The following is a 22,541-nucleotide window of genomic DNA, read 5'->3' as shown; positions in this document are numbered from 1 at the left end:
TTGGGATGATGCTTTAGAAACCTATCTGGGTAGACTAGTTCCCAGCTGTACAATGAAACTAGACATCCAACAGGTGCTGCTGCCTCTAATAACGGACACTGGGTGTAATCCTGTTCTCCATCCAGTGCTGGGTTATTCGATGTAGTTAATCTGACCCTTCAGTGGTGAAAAAGAAAAGGGGTGGTTGGAGAATTTGTAGAGTACAAATACTGACACAGACCAATTAAGTCAATCGGCCAGGCTCTGTGCTGTAGACTCAATAGAACTAAAACAAATGTATTTATTTCAGATCTACCAGTGGAGATTGGAAAAACACCCATGACAAAATAAATGTACTTCATCTTTTGAAGAACATTTCAGTGGAAATGTGCACGCACAGCGTCAAAGAGCATCAGCTCACTGGAAACAAAGGCCAGAAAAAGATACTCTCTAAACCTCCCACCTGGCCAGGTGTCAGCACGAATATGGTTCAGTCCTGGATGTGACTAGCAGCAACAATAACAGAATCCAAACCCTATAAGTCACTTGTGAACTCGCTGGTGTGTCTGCAGGCTGGATAACTGAGTGAATCTCTTCTCACAGATAGAGCAGGTGAATGGCCTCTCCCCGGTGTGAACTCGCTGGTGAATCTGCAGGTGCGCTACCCGGGTGAATCTCTTCTCACACACAGAGCAGGTGAACGGCCTCTCGCCGGTGTGAACCCGCTGGTGGGTTAGCAGATTGGATGACTTCCTAAACCTCTTTGAGCACTGCAAGCAGCTGAACGGCCTCTCCTCAGTGTGAATGCGTTGGTGGACCATCAGCTCCTGGGAGCTTTTGAAGCCACTGCCACAGTCAGAGCATTTGAAAGGTCTCTCGTTGGTGTGACTGCCGTGGTGTCTGAGCAGGCTGGAGGACTGAGTGAATCCCTTCCCACACACAGAGCAAGTGAACGGCCTCTCCCCGGTGTGAATTCGCTGGTGCTTCCGTAGGGTGGATGAATCGGTGAATCTACTCCCACACTGGGAGCAGATGAATGGCCTCTCCCCGGTGTGGACTCGCTGGTGTAACAGCAGGTGGGATGACTGAGTGAATTGCTTCCTGCACTGAGAGCAGGTGAACGGCCGCTCCCCGGTGTGAACGCGTCGATGCGTTTCCAGCTCAGACGGGGAGCGAAAGCTCTTCCCACAGTCCCCACATTTCCATCGTTTCACCATGGCGTGGGTGTCCCCGTGACTCCTGAGATTCGATGAACAGCTTAAATCTCACCGCTCAGAGGACACATACGCACTCTCTCACTGTTCTGCATGGTGCAGTCAGGCTGCATAAACTCATTAAAGCTCTTTACACAGCGGCTACAGTGGATCACTCACTCTAATGTCCGTGTGAATCGGTGCTTTCCAGTCACACTGATGTCTGAAATACTTGACCACAGACAAATATTTTTCCTTGGACATGTAAAGGCTGATGATATTCTGGTTCTGATTAATCGAGTGACTCTGTCTGATTGACGTGACATTTGGTTTGTTTCCTGTCTGCAAATCCTCACATTCTAACACCCTGCAAAAGGAGTTTACAACAGTCATCAATGCCAATGCAGGACAGAAATCCAGAACAGATCATTCTAGTTTCTATAAAACATGTTTCCCTCTCTTGTTTCACCAAAGCTGTAAATCCCCGTTCCCCACACTCTCCCTCTTCTCTGGAAAATGACAATTTATTGTAATGTTTCTGAATAGTCTCCTCTATTGATGGGTTTCCGCTATTGATAGCAATCAGTGGTTGTTTATTTCATTCTATCATTGGATGCTAGCTCCCCTGACAAGGCCAACAATCCCCAATAGTCCTGGTCTCCCAGTGAAATGCCACGTTAGTCTCATTTGAACCGAAAAGCCTTGAAGAGATTTGATAAAAGTGGTTTCAAATAATCAGAGAATCACAGAATCTCTACAGTACAGAAGGTGGCATGCCCATCATGTCTGTACCAACTCTCCACAAGAACATTTTACCCAGATCCTATTCTCGTAACCTCATATATTTACCCCACTAACTTACACATCTTGGGACACGAAGGGGCAATTTAGCAAGGTCAATCTACCTAATCTGTATACCATTTATTGCCATCCCTAGTTGCACGAGAGTCTTTCTATAGAGAGTTGGATAAATAATTGAAGGAGAAATAATTTACGAATATGGGGAAAGAATGGAGCGGGGAGTTGGACTAACTGGTTTGCACTTTGATCTGATGAGCTAAATGGTCTCTTTCCATGCTGTATTGTTGCATGATTCAGTGTTGACGGACTGGAAAGTGGGCACGTGTAAGACAGAGATGAGGAGAAATTTCTTCCCTCGGAGGGTAGTGAATCTGTGGAATTCTTTACCGTGAAGCCTGGGTTGTTCATTATTTTCATGGCTGAGACAGGCAGATTTTAATCAGTGAGGGAATTGAGGGTTATGGAGATAACAAAGTGGAGTTTAGACAAAAACAGAAAAGTGCTGGAAAATCTCAGCAGCTCTGACAGCGTCAGTGGGGACAGCGCGGAGCCGATGTTGGGAGTCAAGATGATCCTTCATCAGGGCCACTGCTCACAGTGGAACGTAGAACATTCCAGCGCAGTACAGGCCCTTCGGCCCTCAATGTTGCGCCAATCAGTGGAACCAATCTAATGACCCTCTAACCTAAACTATTCCAACGTTATCCATATGCCTATCCACTGACCATTTGAACGCCCTTAAAGTTGGCGAGTCCACAACTGCTGCAGGCAGGGCATTCCACGCCCTTACTACCCTCTGAGTAAAGAACCTACCTCTGACATCCGTCCTATAATCACCACCCCTTAATTTAAAGCTATGTCCCCTCGTGTTAGCCATCAACATCCAAGGTAAAAGGCTCTCACTGTCCACTCTATCTAACCCTCTGATCATCTTGTATGCCTCAATTAGCTCACCTTGTAAACTTCTTCTCTCTAATGAAAATAACCTCAAGTCCCTCAGCCTTTCCTCATAAGACCTTCCCACCATACCAGGCAACATCCTGGTAAACCTCCTCTGCACCCTTTCCAATGCCTCCACATCTTTCTTATAATGCGGCGACCAGAACTGTACGCAATACTCCAAGTGTGGCCGCACCAGAGTTTTATACAGCTGTGACATGAATAAGTGGAATAAGTGGAGTTGAGGATTGTCATGTCAGATAACATCGTTGACTAATGGAGCAATCTCAATGGGCCAAATGGCCTAATTCCCTTGCAATACCTTGTGGACAACAAGCATAGCCCCACCCTCCCCAAACCCCATTCCCCCAGCCCCGGCGCGGTTCCAGTGGGTGAGGTGTGAACAACAGGCCCGGTGCCCAGGGCCCACTGCTCGGGGCCCGGTGTTCAAGGCCCGCTGCCCAGTCCTGGAGCCCAGGGTCCGCTGCTTGGTGTTCAGGGCCCAGTGCCCAGGGCCTGGTGCCCAGTGTTCAGGGCCCGCTGCTCGGTGCCTGGTGGTCAGGGCCCGCTGCCCAGTCCCGGTGCTCAGGGCCCGCTGCCCAGTCCCGGTGCTCAGGGCCCGCTGCCCAGTCCCGGTGCTCAGGGCCCGCTGCCCAGTCCCGGTGCTCAGCGCCCACTGCCTGGTGTTCAGCGCCCAGTGCCTGGTGCCCGGTGCTCAGGGCCCAGTACCCAGTGTTCAGGGCCCGCTGCCTGGTGTTCAGCGCCCAGTGCCTGGTGCCCGGTGCTCAGGGCCCGGTGCTCAGGGCCCGGTACCCAGTGTTCAGGGCCCGCTGCCTGGTGTTCAGCGCCCAGTGCCTGGTGCCCGGTGCTCAGGGCCCGCTGCCCAGTCCCGGTGCTCAGGGCCCGCTGCCCAGTCCCGGTGCTCAGGGCCCGCTGCCCAGTCCCGGTGTTCAGCGCCCAGTGCCTGGTGCCCGGTGCTCAGGGCCCGCTGCCTGGTGTTCAGCGCCCAGGGCCTGGTGCCCGGTGCTCAGGGCCCGGTACCCAGTGTTCAGGGCCCGCTGCCTGGTGTTCAGCGCCCAGTGCCCAGGACCTGGTGCCCGGTGCTCAGGGCCCGGTGCTCAGGGCCCGGTGCTCAGGGCCCGGTACCCAGTGTTCAGGGCCCGCTGCCTGGTGTTCAGGGCCCGGTGCTCAGGGCCCGGTACCCAGTGTTCAGGGCCCAGTGCTCAGGGCCCGGTACCCAGTGTTCAGGGCCCGCTGCCTGGTGTTCAGGGCCCAGTGCCTGGTGCCCAGTGCTCAGGGCCCGGTACCCAGTGTTCAGGGCCCGCTGCCTGGTGTTCAGGGCCCAGTGCCTGGTGCCCAGTGCTCAGGGCCCGGTACCCAGTGTTCAGGGCCCGCTGCCTGGTGTTCAGGGCCCGGTGTTTTCACATTGCTGAGGCTGTTGCCATGCAGCCGGCCTCAGCTCCAGCACCATGAGCACAGGGCCAGCTCCCGCCGCTCCACTCCACTCACTGACCTGTCCGGAGCAGGAGCAGTGTGGCGGGTGGGGTTCCCGGGCTCTGTCCGGAGCCGGTCGCAGGGACACGGTGACCAGCGGTCAGTGAGGAGCCGCTCTGCTCCAGCCAGCTGGCCTGAGGGGGGGGGGCGGGGGGGGCGGGCTGCGCCTGCGCACGGACAGTCCGAGCCGGGGTGACGTCACAAAGCCCGTTCCCTGGGCTGCTCATTGGAGGGGGCGGGGCATATACCCCCCGCTCTGATTGGTTGGAGAGGGGCTCCTTCCGGACCCTTACCAGGCGGTGCCTTGATTGACCAATGGGAACATAGGGAGGACCGGAAGCAGTGTGGTCCTCCAGCCAATCCCAGCGCGACCATTGTGCCAATGGTCATGAGCTTGTGCCCTCTGTGGGTGAGTTAGTACCAGACTGAATGAACCTTCCCTCTGTGTGTCTAACAACTGTGAGTAATACACCCTCCCCTCTTCACATCTCCTCTTTCATTCTGGGTTTAATTATTGACTCCAGGCAGGGTGCAGACTCCACTCATCACGCATGGATATCCTTTCCTTCCTCAGCTTGACTCACCTATTTGTCTGGCTGAAAGGGTGGCCTCTTTACCAATGTTTACCCTTCAGGGGGTGGTTTCCCCTGGAGGTGGCCAACATTTAAGGAGACATAAGAAATAGGAGCAGGAGTAGGCCATCTAGCCCTTCGATCCTGCCCCGCCATTCAATAAGATCACGGCTGATCTGAAGTGGATCAGTTCCACTTTCCTGCTTTCTCCCCATAACCCTTAATTCCCCTGTCTATCAGAAATCTATCTACCAGTGACTTAAATATATTTAGCGAGGTAGCCTCCACCACTTCAATGGGCAGAGAATTCCAGAGATTCACCACCCTTTGAGTGAAGAAGTTCCTCCTCGACTCCGTTCTAAACTGCACCACACCCCCGGCTTATTTTGAGGCTGTGCCCTCTAGTCCTGCTATCCTTTCTAAGTGGGAAGAATCTCTCGACCTCTACCCTATCTAGCCCCTTCATTATCTTGTAAGTCTCTATAAGATTCCCCCCTCAGCCTTCTAAACTCTAACGAGTACAGACCCAGTCTATTCAATCTCTCTTCATAAGCTAACCACCTCATCTCCGGTATCAGCCTGGTGAACCTTCTAATCTAGAATTCTAGAGGCAGTCTAGTGATTAAGGACATGGAGATGTCTTATGTTGTTTTTTGGTGCAAATTAGATATGTTATTTATGTTCTTTTTGCATTCATTGTTTCTATTCTTGTACAACAATACTATAACACAGGAGTCCATCAATAACTTGAGTCCACTTCTCTGGAGCAAGTGCTCTAGAGAAATTTGCTCAGACCCACTACAGAGCTCTGCAAATTTAATTCCTTCAAACATCCATTCAAAATCATTCATCATCTCTGCTTCGACCATCCTGATAGGCAGTGAGTTCCAGCTCCCTAAATAAAATGTATCTTCACGTTCCAGGTGTATCTCAAATCAAGTAATATGGTAATGAATATTATGCACATGAATATTTTCAGGTCTGTAGACCTGGACAGTAAATGATGCCACCAGGTTTTAGTCCAACCTAATAGGTTGGACTAAAACCTGGTGTTGTCAGACTTTTTACTGTGTTTACACCAGTCCAACGCCGGCATACCCACATCATCAGTAAATGATGAGCATGGATCTGCTGATCCCCTTGAATTGGCACTTTCAGAAGAATGGCGTGGGCATATATTAGGTAAAGCGTAGTGAGGATGGAGGGAGTGTGTATAGAATGGAGATTTATAATTTTTGGGGAACGGAAGAAAAAATAATTTTCTGTAGAAACTGAAATTGTTCTGAATTTCTATCTTGTATTGACTGTGAGAACTTTTGCAAATTCCTTTTCCAGGTTATTCAAAGCACAGAATTTGCAGACAGAAATCTCAATCAAAATATCACAACAAGGTCAGACAGTCACTCAATTCATTGGCACCCGAATATCACCGGCTCTGAATTTAGAAGGAGAAAAGCTCGTTTGTTCTGTCTCTTTTGTAAGGTTTTAAACATCATTGTGACTGGAAAATAACTGAGATACACACCCCACCAAGGGAGAGTGCTCCAGTCTACTCACTGTGGAAAGGGCTTTAACGATTGCAGCATACACCACAGGGAGAGATCGTGCACGTCTTCTGTGTCGACGAGGCTCCAACTGATCCTCAAAACTGGAAAGTGCGAAAGACACTTGCACCATGGAGAATCCGTGGAAATGTGGGAACTGTGGGAAAGGATTCCGTTCCCCGTCTGAGCTGGAATCTCATCAGCGCATTCACACTGGGGAGAGACCATTTACCTGCTCTGAATGTGGGAAAGGATTCACTCAGTCATCACACTTGCTGAGACACCAGCTACTTCATACTGAAAGGAGGCCGTTCAACTGCTCTGAGTGTGGCAAGGGATTCAGTGATTCATCCCACTTGCTCAGACACCAGCGAGTTCACACTGGGGAGAGACCGTTTACCTGCTCTGACTGTGGGATGGATTTCAGTCAATTATCCACCCTGCAGAAACACCAGCGAGTTCACACCGGGGAGAGGCCATTCACCTGCTCTGACTGTGGGAAGACATTCACACAGTCATCACACCTGCTGACACACCAGCGTGTTCACACCGGGGAGAGGCGGTTTACCTGTTACGACTGTGGGAAGGCATTCACTCAGTCAACACACTTACTGACCCACCGGCGAGTTCACACTGGGGAGAGACCGTTCAGCTGCTCCGAGTGTGGGAAGGGATTTGGTGATTCATCCACCTTGCTGATACACCAGCGAGTTCACACCGGGGAGAGGCCATTTATCTGTCCTGACTGTGGGAAGGGATTCACTCAGTCGTCACACCTGCTCACTCACCAGCGTGTTCACACCCGGGAGAGGCCGTTCACCTGCTCTGTGTGTGGGAAGAGATTCACTCAGTCATCCTCCTTGCAGACACACCAGCGAGTGCACACCGGAGAGAGGCCGTTCACCTGCTCCAAGTGCAGGAAGGGATTTACCCGGTCATCACACCTGCTAAAGCACCAGCGGATTCACACTGGAGAGAGGCCATTCTCCTGCTCCCAGTGCGGAAAGGGATTCACTCAGTCATCTCACCTGCTGAGACACCAGCGAGTTCACACTGGAGAGAAGCCATTCACCTGTGCCAAGTGTGGGAAGGGATTCACTCAGTTATCCAACCTACTGACACACCAACGAGTTCACAAGTGATTACAGGGTTGGATTCTGCTGTTATCATTGCTTGTAATCATATCTAGGACTGAACTATACTCATTCTGACAGTTGATGAAGTAGGGGTGCGGGGTGTTTCTTTCTGCTGACCTGGCTGATCTCTCAACTTTGCTTCCATTGGGCTGATGGACATTGACGCTGTGAGTACACATTTCCACTGAAATGATCCACAAAAGATGATGAAGGACATTTATCCAGGACAGCACAGGTAGATCTAAAAGAAATACATTTGCCTCTGTCCACTGAGGCCTGTCACCTCAATTGGTGTGTCAGTCCACATAGCCTTCAGCCAGCCCTCAACATCCTCCCCATCAGCATATCCTTCTATTCTCCACATGTATCTACCTAGCTTGCCCTGAATGAAATACATTCGTGCACTTCACCTCAACCACTCACTATCATGGTGAGTTCCACTTTCTCACCACTTGCTGGGTAAAGAATTTGTAATGAAATCCTTGTCGGGTTATTAATCTTAAAATTTCTCGTCAGATCACCATTTTGTCTTTTTCCAAGAGGGAAAGTGTTCAACAGTGATTAAATACCCTGTTGTGGAATTATCTTTGTGACTCTCTCTCATACCATCTCCAGTGCCTCTATGTCCTTTTTACTACATGGAGACTGCAAATAGAAACATAGAAAATAGGAGTAGGAGGAGGCCCTTCGGGCCTGCTCTGCCCTTCATTATGACCATAGCTGATCATCCAACTCAATGGCCTATTCCCACCTTTCCCCATTTTCCTTAGATCCCCTTCACCTCAAGTGCTATATCTGTTTCTTAGCCTCAACTGCTTTCTGTGGTAGCAAATTCCACAGGCTGACCATTCTCTGGGTGAAGAGATTTCTCCTCATCACCGTCCTAAAAGGTTTACCCTGCATCCTTAGACTGTGACCTCTGGTTCTGGCCATAACCACCACTACCATTGGGAATTCCTCCTGCACCTACCCTGGCTGGTCCTGTTAGAATTTTATTGGTTTCACTGAGATCGCGCCCTCATTCATTTAAACTCCAGTGAATACAATCCTAACTCCAATCCAGAAGGATCTTGGGGTCCAGGTCCATAGGACTCTTAAATCGGCCTCGCAGGTGGAGGATGTGGTTAAGAAGGCGTATGGTGTACTGGCCTTCATTAATCGAGGGATTGAGTTTAGGAGTCGGGAGATAATGCTTCAGCTTTATAAGACCCTTGTCAGACCCCACTTGGAGAACTGTGCGCCGTTCTGGTCGCCTCACTACTGGAAGGATGTGGAAGCTATTGAGAGGGTGCAGAGGAGATTTACAAGGATGTTGCCTGGATTGGGAGGCGTGCCTTATGAAGATAGGTTGAGAGAGCTAGGTCTCTTCTCCCTGGAGAGACGAAGGTTGAGAGGTGACCTGATAGAGGTTTATAAAATGTTGAGAGGAATAGATAGGGTGGATTCTCGGAGGCTATTTCCCAGGGCTGAAATGGTTGCTACGAGAGGACACAGGTTTAAGGTGTTGGGAAGCAAGTACAGAGGAGATGTTAGGGGTAAGTTTTTCACTCAGAGGGTGGTGAGAGAGTGGAATTGGCTGCCGTTGGTGGTGGTAGAGGCAAACTCGCTGGGGTGTTTTAAAAGACTTCTGGATGAGTATATGGGATCTATTGGGATTGGGAGTTACAGATAGTTCTATGGTTTGGTAGGTATAGATGTGATTGGTGCAACTTGTGGGCCGAAGGGCCTGTTTGTGCTGTAGTGTTCTATGTTCTAACTGACTCAATCTCTCCTCATATGTCCTGCCATCCCAGGAATCACTGGTGAACCTTCTCTACACTCCCTCTAGAGCAAGAACATCCTTCCTCAGATAAGGAGACCGAGACTGCACACAATATTCCAGATATGATCTCACCAATGCCCCCTATAATTGCAACAAGACATCCCTGTTCCTGCACTCAAATCCTCTGTTTGCCTTTTTCACCGCCTGCTGCATCTGCATGCTTACTTTCAGTGACAGGTGTACAAGGACACCCAGCTCTCACTGCACATTCCCCTCTCAAAATCTATAACCATTTGGAAAATAATCTGCCTTCCTACTATTGCTACCAAAGTAGATAACCACACATTTATTGATATTATAATGCCATGCATTTGTCCACTTATTTAACTTGTCCAAATCACATTGAATGATGTCTGCAGCTCACTCTCCCACCCAACTTTGTGTTATCTGCAAATGTGGATATATTACATTTAGTTCCCTCATCTAAATCAATATATAATGATAGCTGGGATCCCAGTACTGATCCCTGTGATATTTATTCCTACCCTTTGTTTCCCGTCTGCCAACCTGTTTTCTATCCATCTCAATTGACTACCACCAATCTCACGCACTTTAATTTTACATGCTAATTTCTTAGCTGGGACCTTGTTGAAAGTCTTTTGAAAGTCCAAGAGTTATCAGTACTCCTGGTATAACCTAACCATGGTTCCACATAGATTGAACAAAACCTCTCTGCTTTTCAATTCTATCCCTCTAGAAAGGAACCCAGGGAGGAGTGGCTGAGACATAAAGATCTGAAACTTTTTTTGGAACAAAGAATTGTATAAGTTTAGCCCCTTTTTATCATTTGTGATCGAAGTTTCAGTGAAGCCCTCTCCCCTGCCTCCTACACACAACTGGAATTATCTCCTTATCCCAACCCCCCTCCCCACTTAACAGCCCCTCTCCCAAAACTCCCACTCATTCAACAGCTAGTCTTAATCCCCTTCCCTAACCACTAACTCCTTTCCAACCCCATTTTCCCAAAACCCCAATTTACTCATCAACCTGTATTCCCCAACACCTCCGCCCTCCCCCCCATTCACTCACAATAGCCCACCTTCCCAAACCACCTCAACTCACTCAGCAGTTCATCTTCCAACCTCCCCTTTGCCCCACTCACTCAGAGCCGCTCTTTAAAAACCCCACCCCAGATCTACTGAACCCCGTGGAAACTGGGGCTCCACTCCCGATTCCACTAATTATATCTCTTGGTGGGATGCATGGTGCCTCCTAAGAGACTGCTCCCAGCCTTGTGACAGAGATTTTCCAGACTTTCTGAGACTCTCTTCCCAGCTTTGGTGTTTGGTGGCTGATGGGAGTTAGGAGTCAGAAAATACAAGTTGGAATTCCACCAAATGATGGAATTTTCACATCCCCAGCACAGCACAAAGTGGCAAAGTCGCTGCAGAGTGGCAGAGTCACTGCAGGGCTGGAAAATTCTAACAGTTTTTATAGTGAAATGTAAACGTTTCTAGCCCACGCACATAAATAGGTGATGTTTAAGTCCTATGCCTGGGATTTTTATCTTGAAAATGTAAACATTATATATTGTAAATATTAACCTGCCACAAAAAATCACAACCCATCAAATCATCCAAGAGTACCTCTTGTTTGTTGTGAGGAAAGTTACTTTTAATTACAAGAGAGTATCTTCATTCTCTATATTCGCTGGTGTTTCAGGACAGTTTCTAGTCAAATTGCTCAAAAATATTTTCTCAATGTTTGGCTGCTCAAAATATTTTGACAATCAACTTCAGGTCAAAAATCAGCAAAATCATGGAAATATCTGTATCTGTCCTTCCCACAAGAATAACTATTAGTGCTGTTCTAAGTACCGGTAGCAACCATTTAATGACTACTGCAGTTGCTAGTAATTTAACTAGTGGTTTTGTTCACCTAGCAACTGGTATCTTTGGACTGACATTGAACATCACTGAAAGTAGCACCTGATACACCAAGAATTGTAGAAGTGTTGAGAGGTTAATGCAGTTGAATTCTGATCTGGCCCCGGTTGGTGACTTTTCCAGTTACCCCATTATAAGAGAATATAAACCCATACTAATGGCTGGCCTTTCTTCAACAGCTAACTGAGCTCACCAGATTACCACAGTGCAGTCAAGAATATCAGCTGTAAGCAGATAAATGACTCTGTAATTTCTTAAACACCTTTAGATATTGAGTACACAAATTTCAAGGTGTAAAATTTAAAACTCTCAAAATACTCCGCTTGCTGGAGTGTAAGGTGATAAGCTAAACTGGTGCACCAGTCTCAGCAGAAGTGTTTTGTTTAGGCACCAGGACTGAACTACATAACTGAGGGCCAGATGAGCAATATGATAGCTTTAACACAGCCATCTCTCTGCTTCCCTGCCACTTTAAGTATCTATATATAAAAAATCAAGCTCTCTGGCTTTAAGTACAGGGATAATGAACAAATACGGGTTTAGATGTGTGGCCAAGGAATGGAAGAATAGTGGTATACCAGTCTTTGTAGCTGACTCTGTCATTCAGTTGATCTCTGGGGCTTGAACTCCACTTTTCCAACCATTCCCCATAGCTCGATTCCTGAGAGTCTGAAGATCTGACTATCTTAGCTTTAAATATTGCAACGATGGAACATTTGCAACCATCTGGGGTAGAGAATTCCAGAAATTCCCAATCCTTTGAATGAATCCTCAAAGATTGATCCCTTTCCCTGAAGTTGTGCACCTATGTACCAGATTCCCAACCAGGGGAAAGAACCTCTGAGTCTATCCTGTCAAGCTCCTTCAGATTCTTGTATGTTTCAATGAGAACTCCAGAGAATAGGGCCAATTTACTCAGCCACTCATCACAGAACAATCCAAGAATCAATCTAGTTAACTACTGATGTGGTGGTTCCAATGCAAGTATATCTGTTGGGATTAGATGGTTTGAATTACAAGGAGAGGCTGGGACTTTTTTTCCCTGGAGCGTAGAAGGCTTATGAGTGATCTGAGGTCTATAAAATAATGAGGTACACAGATGAAGTAGATAGTCAACATCTTTTCCCAAAGGTAGGGAAATCTAAAACTAGAGGGCACTGGTTTAAGGATACAAAAGAGTCCACAGAGGCAATTTTTTTTCATACAGAGGGTGGTGTCTGGAATGAGCTGCCAGAGGTAGAAGAGGCAGGTACAATTTCATTTTTAAAAAGCATTTAGACAGTTATATGGGTAATATTGTCAAGAGAGATTTGGGCCAAACACGGGCAATTGGGACTAGCTTAACAATAAAAACTGGGAGACATGGACAAGTTGAGCTGAAGGGCCTGTTTCAATGCTGTAAACCTGACTCTATCTGTCCCTTGATATGGTGACTGAGACTGTACTCAGTACCCCTGTACTGGTCTTAAAATCCTGCACAACTGTAGCAAGACTTCTGTATTCTTGTACCCCAATCACTTTTCAATAAAGGCCAATATGCTGTTTGCCTTCTGCACTGCTTGCTGTATCTATGTGCTGACTGTATTGAGTACACTAAGTTCCTTTGAACATCAATATTTACAAACTGCCTTTAGAAAAATCGTTTATGACCAAAGTGAGTAACTTCACACTTCCCCACATTATACTCCTACTCATTTAACCTGATATATATCTCTAGCCTGTGTCTGTTTGTTTTGTGTTTTATAGTTTTAGTATAACCTCCCTGCTCACATGCTCCAGACTATCCCATGTCTTTTTGGTCACCTTGTCTACTTGTGCTGGTACCTTTATGGAGTTACAGACAGAGATTCCACAGTCCCTTTGTTCTCCACTTTTCCAAATACAAATTGTGTGTGCTGTTTTCTTGTCTCTCTCTTGCACTCCTACTTCCATTTGTCAATTTTCTCTTAAAATAATTATATACCTCTGCCTTTAAGAATGTAATTCCACACAGAATCAGTCCATATACAGCAGCACTCATTGTCTGAATGTACCCAACTGTGCGGTCAAAAGTAAAGGAGAATATTAAAATTCTTAGACTTATTTGAAAATTGCATGGAAACAAAGAAAAGACATCTTTTAAACGTATCTCAGTAACCTTTAACAAAAAGGCTGGAAAGCACTTTATACCTGTGTGCACAAAACTCAAGTTTCACTGCACAGCGAGGAACAAATGATTTATATTTGGTTCCATCTATATTTAGACAGGAACCAAGTGTTCCATTAATTGGGTGGGGGGTGGGGGAGTTCAAGTTCCTCAGGGCTTTTATTTGTCAGTAGCTTATGTTCCTGCTTTTTCGAAAATGATTGATATGCAACACATTGTTTAAAAAGAATCTCTCTGACCTCCACTCTGTCCCTGTTAGTGACAGCTGCAAGAGGCGATACAGTGAGATCTTGGTCCCTGCCTCAACTCAACTTGAGGGAAAGAACAACACCTGGAGGCCTACTCTTTGTAACCGGTGTGTCCAGAAAGGATGCTGCATTGCTGTGCCCTAGCAGCAGCTCCTTGAAGCTGTATTTGTATGTGGCCCTGCTGATAGCTTGCAGCAACCGGCAGCCGTTAACTCCAGGTTGGAATTGAATCCGAGTCTCTGGCAGTGAGGGCCGGCAGTGCTAATCACTGTGTCCCCCTGTATACAAGATGAGAAAGTACACAATAGAGATTAGATGAGTGTGGGAATGGCCTGTGGAAGAAGCAGTTTTGATTAATTCTTTGCTCATTTTACTTTCTAATCTCAAATGTTCATCAGTTTGCTGCTGGCATCACTGTGGCTTGGACTATGATTGTTATGGTGAGTTTTACACATTTGAGAAATAAGTATCCATTTAGTGCACAGGATTATGAATTCAAGCTTAAAATGGATGGATTTATAGTGATATAAGCTTATATCACCAGCTGCAACTGATTGTCTGCTGTATGTGTCCCACTTCGTGCTCCAGGTTTCACCACAGGAGTAGATTACACTGGACAGAATCCTCCCAGCCATTGACTGGTAAAATGTTTTGCAACTAACAGCTGGAATATCCCATTGTACAGCTGTGGATTTTAATATAAAAACAATGTGCTTTCCTACCCAGCTTGGAGGTAATCTCAATCTGTTTACAATCTGACAGCAGCAGTTGTTCCATATCACAGTAACAGGCTATTTATCTTTCTGATGCAGCACAGCATAACTGTACATGTTGCAGTCCAGTTCCACTGGGAAGTGCGCAGAACCAGGGACTAAGTGCAGCATCCTCTTGCTGCCCTGTGAAAGCTGCACTCTCTCTGGCCTGTGCAGCTGAATGCTGAGAACCCTTGTACACTAAATCCAGGGGGAAATTACACAAAAAGTCATTTTGAATTCAGCTTAATCAGGGGAGTACGTGGACCAGGAACAAATAATAACTGGTCCTGTCTGACATTATGAAGCTGGAGGCTGCCTGCATTTATCCCAGACACGGTTCAACATCCTTTGAATGGCACTCTCAATAATCTCCCTACACAGGCAGTAAGCGGCTTTTGAGACAGTCAGTCCACAATGTAAGGCTGCTCATATTTCAGTGGGGCTGGTGGATTTTCCCAATGGTCTCCTCTGCCGGCTGACTGTACTGCTTCTCCTCAACATGATTCATTTGTTCGATGAGCCATTTTCTCCTGCAGCTGTTGACAGTTAACCAGAACGTCGCTTCCTGGAAAACGTCACTGATAGAAACCTTGAAACATCAGAAAACAAAAGTTAACACTACTACCTCAAAGTGCCAGGAACCCAGGTTCGATTCCGGCTTTGGGTCACTATCTGTGAGGAGTTTGCACGTTCTCCCCATGTCTGTATGGGTTTCCTCTAAGTGCTTCGGTTTCCTCCCACAGTCCAAAGGGTTAGGTGGATTGGTCATGCTAAATTGCCCCTTAGTGTCCAAAATGGTGTGGGATTGTGTGGTGTTACAGGGATAGGGCGCAAGGGAGGGGGATGCTCTTTTGGAGAGTTGGTGCAGGCTCAATGGACCAAATGAAAGCATTCTATAAGTCTTTGTCTTCTATGGTGTAAGATGAAACCCAGCATTGTGGCTAAAGTGATATGGGGTATAACTGTGCGGCACTGTGGTATATCAACATTCTGCAACAGTTCACTACCAGCCACTATGTGGCTATGTCATTAGAGACAAACACCAATCTAAAATTCGTCATCAAGCATCAGAATAACTGTTCTGTTGACATACCAAAGATGTGGAGATGCTGGCGTTGGACTGGGGTAAACACAGTAAGTTGTCTCACAACACCAGGTTAAAGTCCAACAGGTTTATTTGCTAGCACAAGCCTCTAGCTTTCGGAGCGCTGCCCCTTCATCAGGTAAGTTACTTATCTGATGAAGGGGCAGCGCTCCAAAAACTAGTGGCTTGTGCTACCAAATAAACCTGTTGGACTTTGAGAGACGAGTGGAAACTGCTGGGAGCTGGAAAATGCCATCAAACTCCACGTAATACTGATTGGCCCTCGCTGTGTTGCAGTACTAGGCTATGACAGGGCAGTGTCACAGCTGAACCCACTCTTGCCCTCACCTAAGACCAGTACAGATATTTCTCCAAATGACAACTGTTTTAACTGTTTTTAAATGTGTGTATTGGATTTGGGCACTGCTGGCAAGGGCAGCATTTATCACCCATCCCTAAGATAGGAAGCAGAAGCTGAGTCTTTCCTGATGCATTTAAATGGGGGCTTTCCGGCAGCATAGTGACCAGGAACAGAAACTATGGCTCATTATTCTGCCACTGACCTCTCTCAATACAAGGGTTGGGTTATACTACTGCAGCTCTGGCTCAAGCTGGAGATCAGCTGAGACCAAGGATAAACTGCCCATAAAACTTTCCAGAGCAACCACAGATCTGTGCTGTATCTGGCCTGAGTATGTTTGATAGGGATAGTTTAGAAGGAGTTTTACTCTGTATCTAACCCCGTGCTGTACCTGTCTGGGAGCATTTGATTGGGACAGTGTAGCAGGAGCTTTACTCTGTTCATAACCCATCCTCTTATGTTTCAATCCTTGTCAGTGGACAGAAACAAGGTTACACTAATTGGTCTAAGACTCAGAGGCATATTCAAAGTTAGAATCAGATATTTAGGAGTGAAATTAGGAATGAGTGTAGAAGATTGGAATTCTCTTCTGTAAACTGCAATTGAAGTTAGATGAATTCTAGATTTTAAAACTTGAGATTGATAAGGTTTTGTACACTAAAGGTATTACGGGATAAGATCAGCCAATGTCTCAGTAAACGGTGGAGCAGATTTGAAGGCTCAAAAGCCGACACCTGTTCCTACGTTCTATAGTAATGGAACATTCAGCTCCTGGTGTATTTATACAGATCCAACAATTCAATGCAGCAGGCATTTCCGTCAGAGATTGTGGTACAGCCAAAGTGTTGGAATGTAAAATTAGCACATGGATAAGGTGCATTACCTCTTTAAAGTGAAAGTTTTGAAACATAGCAATACTGATTGTATTTTCCAGGTTGATTTTGGCTTGAAATTTCTTTATCCCCAGTTTGGTCACTCCTGAGGGGAAATAAAGCAACCACATAAACAAATATTTACCACACAACCAACAAGTGCAAGGAGCACATGGACTTAATATAAAAACACAAAATTACTGTGAATGCTGGAATCTGAAACCAAAGCAGAAAATGCTGGAAAATTTCAGAAGCTCTGACAGCATCTAGACAGACTGTTTGTTATTCAGGATTGAATGTGCAAAATTTCCTCCAACTAAATGTTGGAAAGACCATAACTGTTGTCTTCAGTTCCTGTTATAAACACTCTTCCCTACTCACTTACTCCATCCCTCTCCCAGGCAACTATCTAAGGCTGAATCAGACTTTTCATAGCCTGGGTGCCTTATTTGACCCCAGGATGAGCTGCCAGTTATATATCCACCACCAACTTTGCCTGTTACCTCTGTAGTATTGCCTTTGCCTCAACTCACCCAACATGGACACCCTCATCCATACTTTTGTTACCTCTAGACTTGACTACATCAACACCTCCCATCTTTACACTCCATAAACCTGAACTCACCTAAAACTGCTGCCCAAATCTAACTCGCACCAAATCCTGTTCACCCACATTCACAATCTATAATCCTTAACTAGCTCACATTCCTCCAAGCGCATTAAACCAAACCTCTTTGACCAAGCTTTTAGTTGTCTGTCCAAGTATCTCTGTAGACCAAATCAGACTTTGTTTGAAACCACCTTGTGATATTTTACTATAACAAAAGTGCTAATATTATCATTTTACTTATACTTATGATTGAAGGCAGATAGGAAATATACTGAAGAGTGGGGTCTGACTTTAACAAGAATCTCAGAATGGACAGGTTTCCTATTGCATGTGAAAGGTGGAGGTGAGCATAGTGGGCAGACATGTGGAAGCTTGCTCAGTGCTGGAGGATCATTTAGCTGAGGGGTAGAGGAGATAATAAACAAGGTGCATCCTTAGGTCTAACCTTTATCACAAAGGAGATGATTGAGTTGAAAGACAGAAGTTGTTGGTTTAGGAGTTAAGGAAAAATTTTTCTGCAGGGTGTAAAGAAAGGGCAGATACAGAAAATGAGATGGATGAGTGATCAGCCTCTTGGTGATTGTGACCTTGTAGACTGTATGGAAGTGGCAGGATCAAGAGGGTGACTGTGGGTTTGGTATGAGAGTTTAAGTGGATACTGAATTTTTAGACAGACAGGCATGCTGAGTTTTGGATAAGATTTAAAGTTGCTGAGGATGAGGAAAAGCTTCCTGCTGAATACGTTTTCCAGGTTAGCAGTTATTAAAGAAAGATAGTTGCTCTCTCCCCCTTCTGTTCTGAAGGTCAGACTGTTTTTGCTGTGAACGTCTCCAAATATGACGATCACCTTGTAATATTGATCCTTAAATGACTCACCAATTTGCCAATTTTCAGATTCTGACATTCACAGCTGCTTTACAGAGTAATAGTAATTTATTTTTAAAATAGTAACTATTATATTATAGAATAAACAGCCAATGGCATGACAGCATTAGTATACATGTTCTCACCATAATACATCATCATCATTGTTGCTTCCTTTCCAAACCCCATTCCTCTGTAACTAGGCTCTAAAAAGCAAAAGATTACACTATTTAATATCACCAGAGAATACAACTACAAATACCGTGCGTACCCCAGTCAAACGACCACACATCAGTATTTGCAAAGGCACTCCCAAGGGTACATCAACATGTGCACAGGAGTCCCCAAGAGTATACCAAGACATGCAGAGGCATCCACAGGAGTACACCACGTGCAGTGAAATACCTAGGAGTATGTCAATATGTGCAGATGGGACCCCACCCTGAATGGTTTGAAAATGTACAATTTCAATGTTTGGGAATACAGAATTTGAGTAGCTGAAAAAAACATGCCATTGAAGCTTTACATTTTGCACTTGTCAGGACAATTCGCAACTGGTAGCTGCAGTTTCCTAAATGACAACAGTGATTACACTATATTGGATATAAAAGGACTTTGAGACATCCAGTGGTCATGAAAAGTACTAAATATCTAAATCTTTCTTTTTAAACTCACCAAAATTAGGGCTACTGTAAAGTGATGCAAGGGGTATGTTTTGGAGCCATTTAAGATTGTGCACATTCTTTTAAATGTGCGCTAATTGTTACTGCCAATGAAGCTCCACGGGATCAAAAATGATCTAAGTGCGTAGATCTCGTTCCTTCAGGTTCTTGTTGGATATTTTAGAGATGAAAATGTAATTTTAATCGTTTTTTTTCTATCTGGCTCCTCTAGTGTAACACGATCTTCCTTTCTCCCTCTTGATTTCTCTTTCTATACCTGATTTGACAAATAATTCACCCACTCTAACTTATACTTCCTTCTCAATCTTTGTTCTGTTAATTTTCCAACCCTTCAATCTGACTGGTTAGGAGATACACAGCTACTTGCCACATTCATTCAAATCCCAGATGCTGAGTTTGCCTCAACTCAGTTCACACTTCCAGCTACTTGGAGTGCAAAATTTCATTAACATTAAACAGGCAAGGAGGCCAAGTTTAACTAATTGCTGCTCTCTACAACAGCAAACATGATCCAATGACTACTGTCCATCTTATTGGAATCCTAGCGAGTGCTGTAACTGGTAGCTAACCTGCAATCATGATTTCAATTTCAGCCATTGTAGGGTCTTCAGGATCCGTGAGGAACAGATTTACATCCCCCACCATGCAATCCTCTTCTGTGCAAGAACCACTCATCCACCTCAGTTTGTCCAACACAATGAAGGTACATTCTGTCAAAATACAAAGACCAGTGCTCAGATCTTTAAATCTAGACCTCACCCATATTTTGGGGTGGTGTTTCTGTTAATATGCTATGCACGGTATATGGCAAATCATAATAGACTGCGGTAATGACATAACACCCCTAATTGTTAACAGTCTGAACAGCAGACTCTGACTGAAATCAGCATAGCTTTTAAATTTTTAAGTACTGAACTACTTAAAAATCGGGCAGCACACTAAACATTTTAAGCATTGCCTCTGTTATCCACTCCTACGGTAATGACAATTAGAACTATTTGTCTGATAGAGGTTGAGTGATGATGACTTCTATGCTTGATATAGCACTTGGAGTGAATGGGATCAAAGCTTACGGGGAGAAAGCAGGATTAGCCTATTAAGTTGGACGATCAACCATGATTGTAATGAATGGCAGAACAGCTTAAAGGGCCACATAGCCACCTTGTGTTCCTAACTTCTATGTTTCTATGACTATATTGGACAAATCACTATTTATGGCAACACCTTGTTAAATATCGATCTCCCATTTGTGATGCAGTGAAAAGATACATTACTGATTAGATACATACAATTTATAACTTGGGGCCAGTCCTAAGCTACTAACCATTAAAGACACTATATAAATGCAAGTTGTTGCTAGGCAAGTTTGTGCAGTGGTTTGCAGATTGATCCTTTACCTCTGGAACCAGGTTTCAAATTAAGCTTGGACTGATGGAATTCAGGTTGGCTGTAAGCATCCACTTGGATCTCAATATCATTCTTATTTAGACATAACATGTCAGATGGAAAAAGTGCTCCAAAATCAGGCGGTGTGAGAAAACATTATCGTAATAGAGTACCAACATTTCCTGATTTAGGGCGAGGCATATCAAACAACAGAATGAGCGGACATTGTTGATGTTGACGCTTAGCTTCTGAAATGGAATGATTTACATTTCCTTTCTCCAATATTCATCAGCTTGACGGACACAAATAAAACAGATCTTGCATGAATTCAGTCTTGTCCTGGTCATCGTACAACAAATGGAGATCCAGCTCTCTGCTGCTGGCCTACTCAATGATGTGGGTATGCCGGCGTTGGACTGGCGTAAACACAGTAAAAAGTCTGACAACACCAGGTTTTAGTCCAACCTATTTATTTGATAATATTATCAAATAAATAGGTTGGACTAAAACCTGGTGTTGTCAGACTTTTTACTGGGCCTACTCAATGACAGCCCAGGAGGGCCTTGGTATTATTAACAAGTTCTTACTGTCAGCATCCTCCTGCCAGCTTCTCTGCATCTGGTATTCCTGCTCCAAGGTAAGTGGCTCTGAGGCCGTGAGCTTCTGTAACTCCTCTGATTGCATCCATTGGTGATACCTGTAAACAATTAGACATAAATAAATCAAATACATTCTCTGTGATTATAACTGACAAGAGAAAAATAACTGAGAGGAGGAATTGTCTTGAGAATAAAGCACTATCCTCACAATCTACGGACCAAAAAAATTGTATGACCTCTTTTTAAATTAATGATCACGATATGACTGGCAAGAATTTACTGTTCAATATTCTTGTCCTTGAGGGGGTGGTGGTGCTGGGATATCTTATTGGATGCAATGGGGTAACTTGCCTGGCTAATTGTTAAGTATTGATGTGGGTTGGGAGTCCCAGGTAAAGTCAACAAAAATATAAATTGGGAGATTAAGCTCGGCTACAATTTTGCTTTTTATTTTACACAAGAACTTGTGTGTGAGGTCAGCAGGATGATTCTGAGATCAGGCTCTTCTATGAAACCCCAGGAAACATTTCGAAGAACCACTGAACTCCTACAGTGCAGAAAGAGGCCATTCAGCCCATCTACTCTGCACTGACTCAGCTAAGCACCTTACCCAGGCCCAGCCCCGTCCCTGCTACCTCACATATTTATCTCACTAACCCCTCTACCTGATACATCCTGGTGGTGGGGGTGGAGGGAGGGGGGGGTTGGGGGTGGAGTTGGAGGTGGAGGTGGGGGTTGGGGGTGGAGTAGGAGGTGGGGGTTGGGGGGTGGAGTTGGAGGGGGGGTGGGGGGTCTGGGGGTCACCCGCAGGTTCATTTCCCACAGGACTTGTGTGGGGGTGGGTGTGGGGGGGGGGCTGCCGCGCTCCGACGGGATGCTGGCACCTGGGGACGTGCTCCGCCCGGTACGGGACCAGAGCCACCAGCCGGCCCCGAAGCTCCACCTCAGCGTTTAGCAGCATCCTTCCCCGGCGACCGGCCACACACTAGCCCGGCACGACCCAGCCAGGCCAGTCCGCCTCGCACCGCGCATGCGCGGCCTTCGGTCACGTGTGGCGCCCCCTCACGCATGCGTGGCCTCCGGAGACGTGGAATGTCTCGCGCGCATGCGTGGCCTCCGGAGACGTGGAATGTCTCGCGCGCATGTGCGGCTTTCGGTCACGTGGGGCGTTGAGGGCGGGACGTGAGGAGCCTCACAACACCCGGGTAAAATTAAACGGGATAATTTGACGCCACTAGCTTTCGGAACACTCTTTCTTCGTCGGGCGAGTGGGGAGTTCTGATCACAAACAGAGCGTATGAAGATACACACGGTTTACAGAATACTGATTGGGATGTGAGTCTTTACAGGTCGTCAATTCTTAAAGGTGCAGACAATGTGAGTGGAGACAGTATTAAGCACAGGTTAATGAGATGTGTATTGTCTCCAGACAGGATTGTAAATGAGATGCTGCAAACCCAGGCAAGTCACGGGGGTTACAGATAGTGCGACATGAACCCCAGATCCCGGTTGAGACCGTCCTCATGTGTGTGGAACTTGGCTATCAGTCTCTGTTCAGCGACTCTGC

The 22,541-nt window shown here is 45.9% G+C and overlaps 3 protein-coding genes across 3 annotated transcripts; 1 reads left to right on the top strand and 2 right to left on the bottom strand.

Annotated features, from left to right (window-relative positions):
- Positions 1-245: 245 nt before the first annotated feature.
- On the bottom strand, positions 246-4,466 carry LOC145356504 (uncharacterized). Its single transcript, XM_080209231.1, has 2 exons — positions 4,426-4,466; positions 246-1,539 (listed from the first exon to the last, which is right to left on the bottom strand). The coding sequence occupies exon 2, from the start codon at positions 1,194-1,196 to the stop codon at positions 522-524; it is 675 nt and encodes a 224-aa protein (XP_080065357.1). The 5' UTR covers positions 1,197-1,539; positions 4,426-4,466; the 3' UTR covers positions 246-521.
- A 364-nt stretch (positions 4,467-4,830) lies between these two features.
- LOC145356416 (uncharacterized) lies at positions 4,831-8,787 on the top strand. The gene is made up of 2 exons (XM_080209129.1): positions 4,831-4,865; positions 6,314-8,787. The coding sequence occupies exon 2, from the start codon at positions 6,654-6,656 to the stop codon at positions 7,662-7,664; it is 1,011 nt and encodes a 336-aa protein (XP_080065255.1). The 5' UTR covers positions 4,831-4,865; positions 6,314-6,653; the 3' UTR covers positions 7,665-8,787.
- A 2,277-nt stretch (positions 8,788-11,064) lies between these two features.
- On the bottom strand, positions 11,065-22,002 carry nat9 (N-acetyltransferase 9). The gene is made up of 6 exons (XM_080209128.1): positions 21,859-22,002; positions 20,963-21,072; positions 19,559-19,699; positions 18,453-18,512; positions 16,844-16,938; positions 11,065-15,104 (listed from the first exon to the last, which is right to left on the bottom strand). Exons 1-6 carry the CDS (start codon positions 21,933-21,935, stop codon positions 14,949-14,951), a joined length of 639 nt encoding a protein of 212 aa, XP_080065254.1. The 5' UTR covers positions 21,936-22,002; the 3' UTR covers positions 11,065-14,948.
- Positions 22,003-22,541: the final 539 nt, after the last annotated feature.

Source organism: Carcharhinus amblyrhynchos, chromosome 21 (genome assembly GCF_965287045.1).
Source record: "Carcharhinus amblyrhynchos chromosome 21, sCarAmb.v2.hapA, whole genome shotgun sequence".
Taxonomy (NCBI): Eukaryota; Metazoa; Chordata; class Chondrichthyes; order Carcharhiniformes; family Carcharhinidae; genus Carcharhinus; species Carcharhinus amblyrhynchos.
This window is presented reverse-complemented; position numbering and strand designations above follow the sequence as displayed.